Raw genomic sequence first — 17,539 nt, forward strand, 5'->3', positions numbered from 1 at the left:
ATGAGTCTATTGTTGTGTCTTGTACCATCAATAATAAGAATTGTCTCCCGTGGTTTTTTATCTGGTTAGAGGGTTTTTTCCATGTAAAAATCCTTGTCTCTCGATTCCTTTTTCCCCCACATACATGTATGTGCTGACTTGTCAGTGTCTAAGATAAAGTTCTACAAGAATGTTCAGATTTTGAAATGCAACAAACTGCGATTGTTACAAATACAAATTCACTACCCAAGACAAGTCATGGATACTGCACACTGATACAATTGTTCCGTCAAACAAAGACCTTTTGAATTTGCAATCTTAACTATAACTGCACACTAATAGAAATGAAGCTAGCAAAGATGACGCCGGTCACTCTAGCAATTGAACGGTCATGGCTACTTTGACTGCACATACTATCTAACTCTCTAAGTTAGCAAGCTTCTTTGCTGTAAGTCGATACAAAAGTTTGTCCGCAGCACAAAGTACTGAAGTTTTGAAACTCTTGTCAGGATTTTGTCCAGACGTTTATATGAACAAGAAATTGTTAAGACTTCCCCCCAGAGTGTCATGGTGCTAAATGCTTTCTCCTTTCAACACATTCTGCACAAGCCTCAAAATCTCTGTGACCTGGAAGCATAACGAAAAAGGTTATATATCCTGTAAAATCTCAATAGCAAGCGACACGTGTTCGTTTATGGAGTACTTCTCTTACCCCAGGGTAATGCTTCAAAACTGGAGAATAATGATCAAGTGCTATATAGATTTTTCCCAGAACACTTAGAAGGGTGTCAACCTCATCGCCAAGTATATCAACCTGAATTACAATAAGGAAAGAAATCAGATGCTCTCGTTGCAAAAAATGAAGATAACAAAGAGTATCCATACTTTAGTGACTCAGGTCAGTTTTCTTTTAAGAGAAATGAATAAGCCATTAATGGACAACAGACATTCCCTGTTACGCCATCACTTTGGGACTCTTTAACATCAAAAAATCAATCCAAGTATTTGCCGTTGCGTGGAATTTAATTCACCATGAACCTAAAATCCCTTTACTCCACTTTTCTGTACTGTGGTGATGTAGCTTAGCAGCTTAAGAAAGAACGGAAGAACCATGAAAACATGACTAACCTCGGCTTCTGCTTTCCGAAGATTCGAACATTTAATCTCGAGTATTTGCTTATACCAGAATTCTTCTCTCTTTAAGACAGCAACTTGCTCCACCAGTGGGTTAAATTGACAAATTATACTAGTTAACCTGCACAGAAATTAAAAAATAAATGAACAATTGAATAATATATGCTGAAATACAGCACAAGTTGCTACTCTACAGTCTACACCAACATGCAGATGCTTAAAATACATTAAGTGATTAGTTAATATGCTCCTGACAAGCGAGCCTAGCTTAAACTAGGAAAGGATATTAGTTAACTTACACACCTTGTTTCATGTCTTTTCATAGTTTCAGATAATATGCTTTCAAAATCGCTATATGCTTTCGACAACTTCTCCATACTAGCAAGGTCAAAGTCTAGGCGTCCTGTTTGTCCCCTCTGACTGTCAATGCATCGGGCTGGTGTTTTCTTCATTTTCCGAATAGTGGCGTCAAGTGAGGCATTCTGCTCTTTGGCTTCCTCCAAAGCAATAGACATAGAAGTTAAGTTTTCAGTCAGCCCGTGTATTTCTTGCTTGCATACATGGATTTGCTGCAAAGCCTCATACAAACATCTTTTCATTGAATTAGACTCACTCTTTGACTCTAATATCAGTAGTTCTTGCTCACACACTTTCTCCCTAAACATCAAAAGCTCATCGTTAACCAAATTGACTTGCTCATGGTGTTGCATTAATGTTGATCCCGCAATTGATACAAGTTGGTTATTTTCATACTTGAGCTTCTGTCTATCTTCATATATAATACTTAGCTGGTCTTCTTTTTCTATAAGCAACTCTTTGAGGAAGTACTCTTCCTGTTTCATATCACAAATTTGATTTTCGTAATTAGCAAACACTTCCCTGAATATAGACCAATCCAATAAATTGTTCAAGTGTCTCTCAATCTTTAAATCTTCAAGTTCATCTCTAAGCTTCTCGACAAGATTCAAGAGTTTTGCCTCTGACGGTGAGTGCTGAGCTATTTGGCTCTTTGCATCCAATACTTGAGAAGAGAGGTGCTTAACCTCCTCTCTTTTATCAGCCAGCAAACCACAGAGACGCTCATTTTCATGAAGTAAAGAACCAATCCTGTCCTTCAACCTGCACATCTCGTCATTCTCATTATGGTCAAAATAAGAGTTCTCTTTCCTCAAGGCTATCTCATCCAGTTTGGAAATAGTATGAAGCAACTTTAATTTGATGAATTCAAGCTCTCTTTCTTTTCTAAAAGGCAACAAAGCTTTATCTTTCGCAAATTCCCTTTTTACTCTGAACAGCTCTTCTGTCTTCTCGTGCAGTTCGGACTCGTGCTGTCTTCGCAATCTTAGCCATTCCGTCTTGAGAAAATTCGTGATTTCTTCGCTTTGCATGTGCTTCAAGAGGGAAAAATCTGGGATCTCAAGCATGGCCTCACCTGACTCGGTAGCTTTCTCCATTACAGGAGGTTCATTGTAATCTTTCATCTTCAGAACGTTATGGTTTTCTGGCTTTTCCAGACTACTGTGGGAAGTAGGATGCACACCGGATTCTGAACCCGCTACAACACTCAAAATACTGTTAAGTTCATCTTGCAGCACTGCAATCTCAGAAACCTTATCCTTCCAGTTCTTGTTAAATCTGCTATAAGCGTTCCGATGCTCCCATAACTTCATCTCAAACTCCCGATGCAAACCGCTAATGTAGTTCTGGATCACGATGTCGGAGACCTCTTTCTGCAGTTCATACTCCAACTGGAGAAAAGTTACAATACCATACAAGTTAGTCTAACTAGTATGGGATAAATATGGTTTCCATAACAAATCAAAATATAGTAGCAACTAATCCAAAATGTAGTCATTGATCCTCCCAAATTCCAAGAAAACTGCGCATAACGGTCAGAAACAACGCTTCTCCTATGGAAATGGTGAGCAGCTTGCAGAACTAACACACGAAAGAAGTTGCAAAATTGTTGTTCAGACCGTGTGAAAGCAAGACCAAAACGCGAGATTTTTTTTTTTTACCAAAAGCAAACATTGCAAAGTGATGTTTACCAAAAAAAATCTTTCCATGAAGCAAATTGCACGCGCAAAAGGTTGCGACTTCCCCCAGAATCTACAATGAGCAGCAATTATCCCAAAGCAAGTTGCTGCATACATTTGCAGAGTGTAAAGCACAACCAACACATGGAATCAAACAAGAACTGAACGAACTGGAGCTACTGAAGCATTTCGACATGCTTGTGTTTCTACTACACCAAATCCAGAACAAAACCAAAATTCGCGGTCGCGTAAGTCCAAGCCCTAGGAGAAACATTGAAATTGAAACGAGGGAGGTGGTACTCCGAGGAACTCACGAGGTCGGCCGCCTCCATCTCCACGGACGGAGGCGGATTACGCCTAGGTGAGGTGAGGCCCTCTGCTCCTCCGCCAAGAACACCACGAAGCACACTGCGACAGAGACTGGGATGCGATTCTCCCTCCCTCCCTCTGCTTCCAAAGTTGCAGGGGTGGGGGGGGGGGGGGGGGGCGGGGCGGGAAAGCAGACGCGGCAAGATTCAAGAGAAAGGTGAGGCCTTTTCCCGTAAAGGCGCCTCCTTTTTCTAACCTCCTCTCCGTGTTTTTCTCTCTCGCCGCGCTTAATTGGGCAATCAAAACCAAATCACTGCAGTTGCTGCGCCTAATTGGAATTGGAAAAGGAAATCAGCGAGAGAGGTGGTTGCTGCTGCTTTGGCGTGAGCTCACACGGACACAGCGAGCCAGGCAGGCAGGTAGGAAGACGGTGGATACTGACAGGGAGGCGTCTCTCTCGAGTCTCGGGACGGCGCGCAGTTGGAGCGGTTTGTCCGGGACGCCATGGCGTTGTGGAATAGCTGTTGCTGTCGGTTTCCTTCCTCCCTCCCTCCCTCCGGGGTTCACCCGCTCCACCGCACTCCACTCACGGGTTCCCCGCTCCACTGATTTGAGATTCGCGCTACCTTTATCATGGCAAATATCTCCGTGCAATCCCCAGTGAGACCTAGGCATGCACAGAGGTGAGGTGAAAAGTTTGAGGCCGGAGCATGATCAGCCTCACCCTCACGGTAAACAGTAAACACCGACGGCGACGAGAGTTCTGTGCTGAAACGGAGAGGTCTCAGAACTTGACTTCCTACCGAGGTTCGGCTTACCGACCGAAGCTTGGTTACTGAAAAGTCACGGTTACCACGGTAACCGGTCGAAAATTCAAAAAAATTCGGATAAAATTCATTTGGCAAAATTTGAAATTTAGGAAAAAATCACGATTTTAGCCGCTCGGTAACCAGTCGATTTGGACCGGTTACCGAACGGTTTTTGCGATTTATCGAGCGGTTTTCTCAAATTTTCCGTATTCTCGGTAACCGCTCGGTTTTCTCGGTAACCGCTCGGTTTTCTCGATTTATCGAGCGGTTTTCTTGATTTTCAGTGAAGTTCAAAAAAAACCTAAAAATTATCTCAATCTTGTAAAATCAATAACTAATTCATCAGCTTCAAATCAAGTGAAACAAAATTTTTTTCCTTATAACATGATCTACATGATAAAAGTATTTATACTCATAAAAATGTTCAAAATTTTCTGTGAGAAATTATATTTATTAAACCAAGTTAAATGCATAGTTTACTCTTTGCTAATCCAAAAATCATGAAACTAATTTTTTTAGTCTTCTTATATAATCCTATGTCTTTTAAAAATATATGAACTCATGAATTAGTTATTGTAACATGCAAGATTGTATAAATGTGTTGTGACTAGATTAATTCATAACTGACCCATCACACCTCAAAAATTAGTGAAACTACTTTTATTAGTTTATTTATACTATGATTTACGTACGAAAAATAATAGTAGACATGAAAAAGTTAATTACAATGCTTTTTCTTAACATATTCACTTTATGCTTGTGAACTTTGTAAAAATCATAGAGAAATTAATAAAACTCTAAATAAAGTGAAATCAATTTTAAAGATCCTCTTAAGATACGTTTTACACAAGAAAAATATGTGTTTGCATGTTAAACATTTTTTAACGTGAGTTAATAACTGAGCCGCACGCTTCAATTTTTTTCATTTTTTTCAAACTTCCTCCCTATAGAATATGATGCAAACGACATTAGTTTTGAAAAAAATTTCACATAAGGTCTTAGAATTGTGTCTAGTTTTTTTAAAAGTTTTTTTTTGAATTTTTGAATTTTTTTATTTTTTTAATTCAAATTCGGTTACCGTTCGGTTTCTGAAACCGAACCGGACCGAGATGGTCGGTTATCATGATTTTTGCTCGGTTACCGTTGATTTTTTAACCCTGCTTCCTACTCAAGCCTGCAGCCTAGCCAAGGGTGAGTTTCTCTCATTTTCCTTTTACCTCGGTTAAGAATGGTTTCGTTTATTTGCTACTCTCGTTTATAATTATTGACTTAAATGATCTTATATTTTTATTAATATGAGTGGTATTATAATCAAAATGTTAATTTTTTGAGTGGTAAATCATTAAGTTATTTCATTTGGAAGACGGCAATTTCATCAAAATGTTTCATGGATTTGCATACATTCAGTTTCCGGTAAAATCCGACGAAAATTCTCATGTTCCGAGAATGGCCTAATCTTACCGAGCGAAGCTCATCAAAGATTGCAAGTGGGGCTGAAAATGGCCAAAAACTAGCTTCCCTGAGGTCTCCAGTCCTCGTTGTCATTGGCTCCTTTTGATCGCCAGTCCTCCAGAGCTGCGCGGCCGGCCGGCCACCGTGGCTTTTAAATCAATCTAGAAAACCTTCAAGCCGTGCTAGGAAAACTTTCGACTCAATCCAAAAAACTTTCCACAAATTTTCAACTCGGTCTAAAAATACTTTCAATCAGAGAAAAAAATCAGCTGGAAGTAGAAGAAATTTCACCACAAATACAAAAAAAAATTGATCACCCACACTTCGGCTGTGCAATCTACGGAAGACCATAGCTTAAAAGGAGCTGAACATAGCTTAAAAGGACCAGGGTTTCGTTATCGAACCAGCAGACGGAGGAGGCACAGGAAAACTGTATGATGTCCCAAATGGCAATCGTGATGATTCGGAGTATAAAAGTCGCACTCTGCGCCAAAAAGATTGTGTGTTGACGCCAGTTATAGTACTAAATTAGCGTCAAATTCTCTTAATATATCAATGATTTATCATCATCGTTATCAATTATTGTATCTAATTTTGAGAATTTTCGTATATAGTGTTGTTTTAGCATGTTTTACAAAATTATAAAAAAAAGATGACAAAAAGGGTAAAGTTGGGCCTTGTTGAAATAGGCCTGAACTTTAGCAACCAGACACAGAAATTGGGCCTTGTTGGCCCAAAATAAGCACTGTGCTGCATGGCACCATCACTGGGCCTTGTGTCGCATAGCACTAGGCCCGCAAGGCTCACCTCGACCTTACCAAGCCCGAGGGCTTCCCCACATGCAAGTCTTCCGAAACATTCCATTAATCGCCGTAAAGAATATTTCAAAAGTACAAAATTAGAATTTGTAAATCATCCGTAATACAGACTCTTTACGCCGAGAAGATTTGGCGTAAAAGACCCTCATAGAGGTAATAGAAAGCCTTCTAAAAGATCAACAACTGACATACACGAAGACCAACGGTGGCATGCAAGGCAAGACCAAGTGTCACGGGGCACCGACTCCGATTACCGTGGGTACGTGCCACCACCTTCGAGCCCCTGTATAATCAGAAGCTCTCGATGCCCCAATCATTCAATCTCGAGTTCAGAGCCAATCTCGGAGAAATCTCACCCCTAATTCAATCTCGAATTGAGCGCTTGAGCTCACGCCTCTCTAAGCCATCCGCGCCTGAGCCCACTCCTCTCTCCTGCCGTCACCTGCTCGCAACCTTTTTTCATCCAAACAACTGTTTCCACACTAAGCCTGAGCAGGCAAGCAGTATCGTGCCTTAGCAGGCACCCTTTTCCCTTGGGCATGGTGACGAGGACAGCAGCCAAACAGCCCTATAGTCCGTGTCCCTTTTTTTCTCATATGAGATGTATTTTTCTCATACTGAACTCACATTAAAGACGTGAACCATGATATACAATTAACAGTAATAACCATCCCTATAATGTACAGAACCTGTCGTCCAAAAGCATTGAAGCAATTATCATAAGATGGCCATGTGCCTCACCAAGAAACAGATGATCATATTGACCAGAGATGGCGTTTTCTTGATTTGTTCCGTGCCAATTGTACATATTGAGCAACCATGCATCCAGTACCATGTAGAGTAATCATGAGGGCAAGACAGTAATCTATAGCCAAAGTTCATCTGAAGAACATGCCAAAGTTTGAAGCAAAACAAGTATTGTAGTAATCCATAGCCAGTTATTTTCTCCCCACAAGCAATCACAACTTGACCGGCCATAGGATGCAAGCATTATCACTTGATGAGGTAATACAAGAGTACAACAGTGAACCAGCAGTAAAAAAAAAAGGAAACTAAAAAAATGATAGGTGAGAATTAGACCTCTATTATCAGCCGAACAGATTGACAGTAGCAACAAGAAACAGGCGTAAATAATAGGTAAAAATTAGACTTCTATCACCGGAATAAATTGCAGTAGCAAACAAGAAACAGACAATGATAATAGGAGAAAATTAGACCTCTATTATCACCAGAACGTTATAGAGCGAGCTCAGCCTACTACAGCACCAACCTGGATTATGGGAGTTTTTCACAGGATTTAATCAGTGTATAATGTTACAAGCAGTAAATTCCTGATGGGATCTTTTAGTGTATTTACAGCTAGTCTCTACTATCCTTTTCACTTATTTCCTTCTGTTCCCCAGAAAGATTAGGCCAGAAATTACTTTGATTGGCATGAACATCCCTTCAATGCCTGCAGAATTGCTCCAACAATGCGGTCATGAACTTTTCAACGTTTGTCCAGTCCAGGCATGATGTTTCGGCATTTATCCTTAAACTACTGAAATTAACACGCCACAGAGCTACCCATGTTTTGATCATAGAATGAATAGCATACCATCCCAGCATATTTTCCGATAAAACTCTTGGGATGTTGCAGAGAGAACCAATTTCAACAGTGAGTCACTGCACCTATTCATTTAAGTGTTCCTTTTACGTCCTGTTCCTCCTTTCGAACAAAAATTAGTTGCCAATCCAGGCAAATTCTTGGTCAGTCTATTTACATTCATGAAGCCTTGTATTATTTGCCTTCTTTCCAATGTTGTAGTCACTCGAGGCCCCTGATACATAATGCCATACCCTTAAGATGATCTCCGCCAACTTTTAATCCCTTTTTGAGGCAGTTTGAAGGGACTCCAGCTTTTCCTGCGTTTTGGGCTGTCAGCAAAGACGCCTGATGCCAATGCCTGCTGAAGCCACAGCTCAAATTCATCTTCAGGGATCATCTCAGCGTCCAAGCTGAAGGGATACCGAGAACTGTAGGATCTCTGGGGCATCCTATCTGCACCAACCATGTTTACCATAAAAGTTGGACCATGAGTGTTAGGTTTGCACTCCATTCCCTGGATAATCAACAAAGCAAAATGAGTTAGAAAAGCATCCATTTTTATGCATGCAGATAATATCATAGCAACATATTTATGTATCGTCAGGAAACAAAATGGCATATCAGCTGTTGATGCCTATATTTTAGCATTTGATGTATTATAATACAAATATGCTCGAATGAGTGATTCTGTCTGAACTGACCAGTACCCAATCAGTTACCACCTTGAATAACTGTTCGTCCATTTAGACTCAAAATTGTAAATTATAATTAAATGTTTTTGGACTGGGATTTGTTCTCCTGGTATCCACCGGAAAAACTGGTTAGGTAAGCAGCCGCCTATTACCGGGATACAAACCCGGGTTACCACAATGCAATCTGTTTATGTTGGTTGAGATGGCATGTGTTTCATATTTTGTGCAAAAAGATGTTATTTTCTTTGTTGATGGCATGGGTTATCTCCAACAAGGCAAGAAACCCGGTGTTATGCGTCAGTTTTCTATCCATGCCATATAACCAAGGGGTGAGCTGGACCTATTTCCGAAGAGGAAGCCTTTGGACAATTTTGAAGTATAGGGTCCAAACTGAACCTGTGAGTAAGGGCATTGGACAAAAATGCATTTTACCCATGTTTATACACAGAAAACAGCCAAGCACAACCATGTATAACTGGAACTGTCAGTGATGTCCAATTGACATGATGGGTCATTTTGAAATACAGCCTGCTAGTCTACGAAAGTAAGAAAGGAATAAAACAATACATAAGAAAATCAAACATCAAAATATAGATAGACAGACACTAACCTGGCAGGTAGCCCACTCAGACACATCAAATATTTTGCTCTCCGCACAAACAAAAGCCCTTGGTATTTCCATCTGAAATGAACAATGCACATTGATTAACTAAAAAGAACTGAAGAAATTGACAATCTTGGGAAATTGTTATTGGAAAAATATGCATGCTAAAATTGAGTAACCTCCAAATGTGCAGTATATTAGAAATCGGAATGATTTGGGTCATGTGACGAAGAAGAAATTCACTAGCTAATAGAGACAAAAGCTGAACGATCAAGGTCAAGGTACTTTAGGAACCAACATATACCAACTTAAATACATTTTCAATAGGTGAAATATAGTCAAGAAGCCTAACATACTTGGCTTGTTACACCTAAAATGACTGAGCCTCATTAGTCATAAAATTTGTCATAGAAAGCATAAGAGTGTAAGACTAGCTTATTTCTGTTAGGAATAGCAACTTATATTCAATAGTAGCCACTCGGGGCAATATATACAGTACATGAGGAGTACAGGATAAGGACTCTAGTAACATAACCTATACGTAATGGATAAGGACTCTATATTTCTAATACCCACCTCAAATGCAAGGTGTATGCAATATCGTTGCATTTGAAAGAGGTGACACTAAGTAATAAACTTAGACTAATACATCAAAAAAAAAGTCTCTTCAAAGCCGTCGTAGAGTGGAGCCTTGGTAATCCTGTCAAATCAAGCCGAAGCCACAACGAAGTACACGAGTAGAGTCGTGATGATGACAACAAATGAATTCTCTTGGTCAAGAATCACAACAAATAAGCGACAACGAGTAGCAATACAACAAATAAAGTTGCCATTAGAGCTACAGAAAGACCAAGATGACAAAAGAACGCCCTAGATCATGAATTGTGAACAAAGCAATGATAGGTAGCAAGACAACAAATGAAGTTGGCACTAATGGTACGGAAAGATCTAGATGACTAAGTTGCATCAATAACGACACGAAGGAAATGGACTAATTGACGAAGAAATATGTGGACTCGCACAGCATAGATGAACTCAAAGAGAGACTGAAGCTTGGATGGACGCAGCGGAACTGCAAATACTCTAATACGAGACTAAGACACTAGCAGGCAGAAGCACCAAAGCATAGCCTAGCACAGTAGGAGCACCACCCAATGACTAGGACAACGGTAGAAGCGGCAACAAAACAAAAGCTAGCAAGTAGCAGCACGCAACACGCCAGCACCTCGACCCATAAGCCCGGCCAACTAGAGAGCAAAGCCACATGGCAAGACAAGTAGTAGAATAGCACTGCCGGCCTATGTGTGACACAAAAAGAAGCAACCCATGATAGCAAAGAGGTGACACTTAAAGATGAAGCGCTCATGCTGCTCGGCCTTGGTAGCAATCTTGACAGGCTGCTTCCACATAATCTCCTTCGCCCGATCCCTCCTCCGCCGGACGTGCGGATCAGAGCGACCAGATCGGAGCAGGATAGAGAGAGGCGACGCTCGGATCGGGCCAGAAACTCCATGCGGCAGGAAGCCGAGGACGACGTCCGGCAGTGCCAGGTCCCAGGGCAATGTCAAGTGTCGGCGGATCCCAGAGTGAAGCAACTGGGAGCGGCGCACGAGCGCACAGCAGGAAGTGGAGTCCGACGTGGAGTTGTGGTCCAACAGATCCGGCACACGGCAGGGAGCGGCTTTCGAAGGGGAGTAGTGCATGGCGGGCCGACAGATTCGGCAGCTTGACGACAGGTGGCAGACGAGCATGGGCATCGACGGCACTTAATATTTGGTTGAAGGTAGAACGGTCAGGCGGAGCTGGACGGTGGGCGGAGTCGGAGCCCGGTAGAGGAGCCTGGTGGAGGAGTCAGAGAACGATGGCTGAGGAGCACTGCAGAGGTTGGTGACAGAGACGAACAACAAACAGATCGATATTGTACCTGTAGTACTACAATAGATCGGTGAACAGGGGTCCGCGTGTATTGTAGATCCGATCTAAGCCAGCACGAGGGAGCCAACATGGAGAGAGAGCCGGCAAAAAAAAATGTAGGGTTTTGAGCGAGTTGCGGCGCCCCAGGGAAAACCTAAACCTAACTGTGATACCATATTAGGAATAGCAATTTGTATTCAATAGTAGCCTCAGATGTCAATATATAGAGTACATGAGGAGTACAGGATAAGAACTTTAGTAACATAACCTATATGTAATGGATAAGGACTATATTCCTAACAATTTCAAGCAATAAAAGAAAGTGCAAGAAACAGATACTTGTCTCTGTAAATAAAAGCATGCATGCCGAGTGGTAGAATCACAGAATTCATATAAAAAGAAGAAGTATTTTCATTTACTTCATTCTACAATTTTTTAAACTACTCCATGCTAAGTTTTGAATAGTTATAGACTTATAGTTAAATCACAAAAACACAATATGACTGTCCATAAGCTCTTCCACATAAAATTGTAGAAGTAAGAATCAAGGTACCTTCAAGGATGTTTGAAATCTATTTTCAACCCATCCATCTCCATCCTTGGCTTGATGATACTGAGAACAATCCTACAGCCACAGAGTTCCTACTAATTAGCAGCAGTGATACCCCATCAATCAACAAGTACCCTGCAAACTAAATGCTGGGCTCCTAACCTGACAGAATCTGGCTTTTGCTTTGCTTCTTTTGGTGCATATCCATATATGAAAATTACCACACTTAGTGCACTGTATACGCCTGGACTCTTCGGAGAGAAATTCTACCCCGCTCTACAAAAGAATTGTTTATCAGATAAGTTTATTTAAACTACATAAGGACTCCATAAAAGAAAACAGCACCAAACAAGCATATCCAAGACGAGATCATAAACGAATTACACTTTATGCTTGAATACTAGACCAGATATCTAAAAACTATGATATCCAGATTAACATAAACAAGAACTCACCTGTTGAGAGACAACGCGTGATCTCGGCGTCATTTTCCGCAATTCTTCTTTCCTCAGTTGTTCATCATAGCTGTTTTTCTTTGTGAAATCTGAGAGGACCTGCATAGAGGCATGACTACTCAAGTTACCTTCATCAAGAGTTAGAAAGGTCATCAAGAAAAGATATGCTATGGGACTTAACATTAATCTAATTAAGGAAAAGCCAAAACATAAACTTCGAATACTTGCCTCATATGCTGATTGAAGCTTTTTGAATGATTCATCAGCCAATGGATGTCCCATATTTTTATCAGGATGTACAAGCAGGACCTAGACAAACAAGCACAAGACCAAGAAATTAAAGAACGGTAAAATGAATTCTCTTGTATAGAGGACTGTCGTGTATTACCATTCTGTGATATTCTTTTTTCAGGATCTTTTGATCGATGCTTCTATTACGAGGGATGCCCAGAACTTCATAATGTGTTGAACCATCCATTATCCTCTTCATCTCATCCAATGAACTAGAATCAGATTTCACTACTTTACTAGGAGACTCCTCTTTTTGTACATGTACCACATCTTGGGTGGGTGCTGAGCAATATGGCTTTGCAGAAGATACGGTCTCAGGTTCACTGTCAGGAGCCGCAGGAAATTCACAACTACGATAGAAATCATCCATGACTGGATCAGAATCCTTCATTTTTTCAAATTGTATTTCTTCTGTACTTCCCTCGTATACTTGCAGTAACTTATTCAGAAGATCATTTGTCAAGAAAGAAAGATTGAGTGACAAGAAAACTCCAAGCCATCCAACACGAACAGCCACACAATAAATAGCATATGTAGTCAAAACAGGTATCACATATCGGGCATGTTTCAAAGAGCACATACAACCTGCATTACCACATAGGAGGATCTTATCAGGTGAAGAAGAGTCAAACAAATGCGACTAATAGAAAAAACAGGTTATGGACTTGCAATATATATATATATATATATATATATATATATATATATATATATGGGCAAGTATTCCCGGGAGCAAAGTTGAATATTCATATAAACAAACCTCCAGCAACCAGAAGCATTCCTGTAATCCAAAAGTAGCCATACATCCACATAATCAATATTCCAAACATCCCTACAATGAAAAGGCCAGGCGTATAGCCCATATAGTGAATGACTGCACCAGCAGCTCCCTGAAATATTCAGCTATCAAAGAATTAGACAACAAAATATCTTCTGATATCTTTCTCAATCCGAATACCCTAACTTGCAAGTAAAAGCTACAAGTTATACAATTACAATAGATGACGATGAAAAAACATAGTCAGCATCACAATGACAAAACATATCAGCAAGAAAATAACAGAAGATTATTTTTTTCACTTCTACTCCTTGAATTCATGTATGACTTACCCAGTGCAATCTAGCGGACAAGGTCAGATATTCTCCACTTACAAATCAATCCTAACAGGTCATACAGTCTCCCAATATTAATCAATCCCATTACAATTCACAACTGGTATTACAAACAGATAGAGACTCAAACTACGATACAAGGTATAACCGTGTCTGCAAATAGTGAAGTCCATCAACAGTAAGAAGTAGGCTAAAGTCATGAAGATTAACTTATCAATGAATCAATCAAACTCTAGTTGGTTCAATATGAAAAACCTGAACATCAATTTCCTAGTCGTTTGTTGAGACGGGATTATAGTATTATACATTACTGCACATAGGATACATAACTATAGAAATTGTGCACTCTCATAAATAGCAAGTGGATTTACAAAGGAATGGGGTAGAACCATGTCAGAGTGACAAAATGACCTTACACAAATGAAATAACTAAGGGAATCTACAAATCGATCCGAAATGGATTTCCCATAGCACAGAACGCCTACTATAGCATGATAAATTCATGTGATCGGATTAGGTCAGGTCATGCTCATCAGAAAGTCACATTTCATCACGATCCTATTCTTGCTAGCAAAACAAATTAGACAGAACTAAGTAGCACAAAAGAAGCTTAAAATGCAGCAAGCAGTTCATAGATGTAACTTAGAGATAGCAGAAGCAAACTACTAAAAGCATCACACAAACATTGGCAGCAACACATCAAGCCAACCAATCCTGGCACGGTTTAGGCCATCCTACTTTTTCACCATCAGATTGTTACTTTAACTATACTTTTGTAAAGAAACGTAACTTCACATGCAACCCAAAGTCGGATTGCAAAAGCAGCACATGGCAAGATTTAGAATCTGTCACGCAAATCCTTATCCGCTAAATCTGAGCTTTAAGTGCAAAAGCAACAAAACAAGCAGGATTTGCAGCACGAACCAGGCTAAGGAGCGCGTAGAGAGCGCACGCCGGCGAGGTCATGCACACGAAGAAGCTCCACAGGATCAGGAACACCGCCGCAGGGCCCAGGCTCGCCACCTCCAACACCCCCCTCGCCATACAGCCACGCCATTGCCGCAGCGCCGAGAGCGCGAGGCGTGAGGAGCTCACGCAGGCCCGGGACACAGCCGGCCAATGCCGATCGACCAGGAAGGTCAGCCGCTCCCTGCTGCCGCACGCCGCGGCGTGCGCCCACGCCAGGATGTGCTTCTGGGACAGCACCCACCTCCACCCCTGCTTCCACAGCCCAAAATCCGCCATGGAAACCCGCAAGAATTCGATCAAAATGTTCAATCCAGGAACCGCAAGCACCCCATCTCCCCCAATCGAATTCAAAAAATCCACCACAAGAACCACAGAAACAGCTCGCTGGACCCTCGTTAGCAAGAACCAGCTCCCCCAAAACCAATCCAACAACTCCAAGAACAGGGAGAAGCGCCTCAGCGAGCTCAAGAACTCATCAAGAACCGCTCCTAACCGGGCCAGATGCACCCGCGCACACCGGATCGAGCCCTAAAACCAGTTGCCGCCACCTCAGCAGAATCGGCCGGGGATGGCAGGAACCGCTGGAAGCTGCCGCCTTTGGGGCCACGAAACGATGAAAAATCCCGGGGAGCCTCAGAAAGGCGCCATCTTTCGCGGGGATTGCGGTCTGCCGACACCTGGGGATGGATCTTGCGCCGGTGAATCGGTGGGGAGGGTGGTAAAATAGACGGGAATCTGAGCTTTGCCCAAGCTGCGTCCTTCTTTTGTTGATGGTGTCCTTGCTTTTGCTCCTCTACTCGTGACAAAAGAGAGATTGGGGTGGAGTTAAAAGGGAAAAGAGCAGAAGAAGAAGAGATCTTGCAAAAGAGGAGAGAGAGAGAGAGAGGATTAGGACTGTAAGTAACTGGGAGGAGTGAGATAGAAAGAACAGTCACTGTTACTACTGCCTATGTAATGGAGGCGGCATGGGCAATGCAGTGGTGCTGATGGTTGGGGTGGGTGGTTAGAGAAAGAGAGTTTTGTTCTGCAGATTAGAGTAGCTGCCAATCGAATGATTAACAGTGATACCAGCAGGAGGATGAGTGAGAGTATGAATGGTGATACTGAGTAATTACTAACGGAAGATTAAAGAAGTTAGCTACTTAATTACTCATCCACCCATGGTGACAATAAACGGAAATAAGTAGGGGTTTTTTAAAAGAATAGGAGGAGAACGTTCCTACTGATTATATATATATATATATATATATATATATATAGTATGTATATTCTGCAGATATGTTCACTGTAGTTTATGTCTGCGCATACCTCATAAGTTATAACTTACAGTGTTTCAGGTTGTAACTCACAGTATTTCGCGTTGTAACTGGGGACGTGCGCAGTGCGAATAACAAGTTGTAACTCATAGTGTTAGCTTCTCGTGTTGTAATTATGTATTTATGGACGTGAAGTTGTAACTGGTCTACCTCACAAGTTGTAACTCACAGTGTATCGGGTTGTAACTGGGGGATGTGCGCAGTGCGATAAAACAAATTGTAACTCACAGTGTTAGCTTCTCGTGTTGCAATTATGCATTTCTGGACGTGAATTTGTAACTGGTGTATCTAACAAGTTGTAACTCATAGTGTTTTGAGTTGTAACTAGGGGATGTGCGTAGTGTGAATAACAAGTTGTAACTCACAGTATTAGCTTCTCGTGTTGCAATTATGCATTTCTGGACGTGAAGTTGTAACTGACAGTGTTTCGGGTTGTAACTAGAGGATGTGCGCAGTACGAATAGCAACTGCGTATAGACGTAGAATAGTCTTATCGTAGAATATATATATATACACACACACACACATTAAAAGTAGAAAGAGAATACAAAGAGAAACAAACAAAGAAAAAAAGAACAACAAGAAAGGAAAAAGAAAGGAAAAAAAAGGATTACAAGGAATCTATCCATTCCACAATACACGGGAAATAAGTCTTCTTTGCACGATGAACCACCAAAGAAATTTCGTGCACAAATTTTGATATACAAGCTATGACTGTGGGATCAATATCATTGAGTATCCAATCATTTCTCACCATCCATATACTTCAAGCCATCAGAATGATCACCTCCGTGAAGAAAGGAACAGTCAGTTGCCTTCTAAAACTTTTGAAAATTTGTAGCGACATCATAGTTCTTGACACCCGAAGACCAATGAAAGCCCAGCAAGCACGAGCAAAATTACATTAAAGGAATAAGTGATCCAAAGCCTAGCAAGAATGCATAAATCGCAAGAGTAAGATTCTAGCTCCATGTTTTTCCTCTTGAGAAGACCCCTTGTATTCAGTCTATCTTTGAGAAGAAACTAGAAAAAAAACCTTGTATTTCATTTGACATGAGGACCAGAGCTAGCAAAAGATTGGATGAATTGTAGCGTGTCCTATGAAAACTTTATAAAAAGGTTTAAAAGATGAGAAATGAGGAGATCCCCAAATGTATGGCCACACATCAGTAGTGTCAATTAAGTTTTGGTCACTGAGCATACTTTCCATCTCCTGAAATTGCTGAAAAGCTATGACAGACAGAGGAAGTTGGAAAACCTGGGATAGATTAGGAAGTTCTTGCACAACATTCCACGTAATACTTGGTCTCGTTGAGAAGGAGAACAATTCTAACCATTGATGAACAAGACCCCTGCACACATACCATGCCAAAGGAAGACCGATTTTTCATCACCAATACAAGTTGTTGCAATACTTTTGTACTTTTCCAATAGTTTAGTGATGTCTCTACACTAGAAGAACCCTTTTTTGTGACTCCCGGGAGTTGGCCATGACTATAGTAATTTTGCC

At 41.0% G+C, this 17,539-nt stretch overlaps 2 protein-coding genes across 2 annotated transcripts; both read right to left on the reverse strand.

The window, feature by feature from the left end:
• Positions 1-217: 217 nt before the first annotated feature.
• LOC133905485 (WPP domain-associated protein-like) lies at positions 218-4,139 on the reverse strand. Its single transcript, XM_062347291.1, has 6 exons — positions 3,901-4,139; positions 3,464-3,780; positions 1,417-2,861; positions 1,108-1,234; positions 692-793; positions 218-606 (listed from the first exon to the last, which is right to left on the reverse strand). The coding sequence occupies exons 2-6, from the start codon at positions 3,479-3,481 to the stop codon at positions 553-555; spliced, it is 1,746 nt and encodes a 581-aa protein (XP_062203275.1). The 5' UTR covers positions 3,482-3,780; positions 3,901-4,139; the 3' UTR covers positions 218-552.
• A 3,601-nt stretch (positions 4,140-7,740) lies between these two features.
• Positions 7,741-15,758, reverse strand: LOC133904838 (uncharacterized). Its single transcript, XM_062346429.1, has 9 exons — positions 14,669-15,758; positions 13,392-13,521; positions 12,729-13,216; positions 12,569-12,649; positions 12,341-12,439; positions 12,048-12,161; positions 11,889-11,960; positions 9,428-9,499; positions 7,741-8,639 (listed from the first exon to the last, which is right to left on the reverse strand). Exons 1-9 carry the CDS (start codon positions 14,987-14,989, stop codon positions 8,379-8,381), a joined length of 1,638 nt encoding a protein of 545 aa, XP_062202413.1. The 5' UTR covers positions 14,990-15,758; the 3' UTR covers positions 7,741-8,378.
• Positions 15,759-17,539: the final 1,781 nt, after the last annotated feature.

Source organism: Phragmites australis, chromosome 22, assembly GCF_958298935.1.
Source record: "Phragmites australis chromosome 22, lpPhrAust1.1, whole genome shotgun sequence".
Lineage (NCBI taxonomy): Eukaryota > Viridiplantae > Streptophyta > Magnoliopsida > Poales > Poaceae > Phragmites > Phragmites australis.

Coding starts and splice junctions, on each gene's coding strand:
- LOC133905485 (XM_062347291.1), bottom strand. Junction 794..1,107: donor TTCGGAAAGCAGAAGCCGAG/GTTAGTCATGTT, acceptor ATTGTAATTCAG/GTTGATATACTTGGCGATGA. Junction 607..691: donor TTTTGAAGCATTACCCTGGG/GTAAGAGAAGTA, acceptor TTATGCTTCCAG/GTCACAGAGATTTTGAGGCT.
- LOC133904838 (XM_062346429.1), bottom strand. CDS start 14,989: ATGGCGGATTTTGGGCTGTGGAAGCAGGGGTGGAGGTGGGTGCTGTCC. Junction 13,522..14,668: donor TCTACGCGCTCCTTAGCCTG/GTTCGTGCTGCA, acceptor TGAATATTTCAG/GGAGCTGCTGGTGCAGTCAT. Junction 12,162..12,340: donor CACGCGTTGTCTCTCAACAG/GTGAGTTCTTGT, acceptor ATTCTTTTGTAG/AGCGGGGTAGAATTTCTCTC.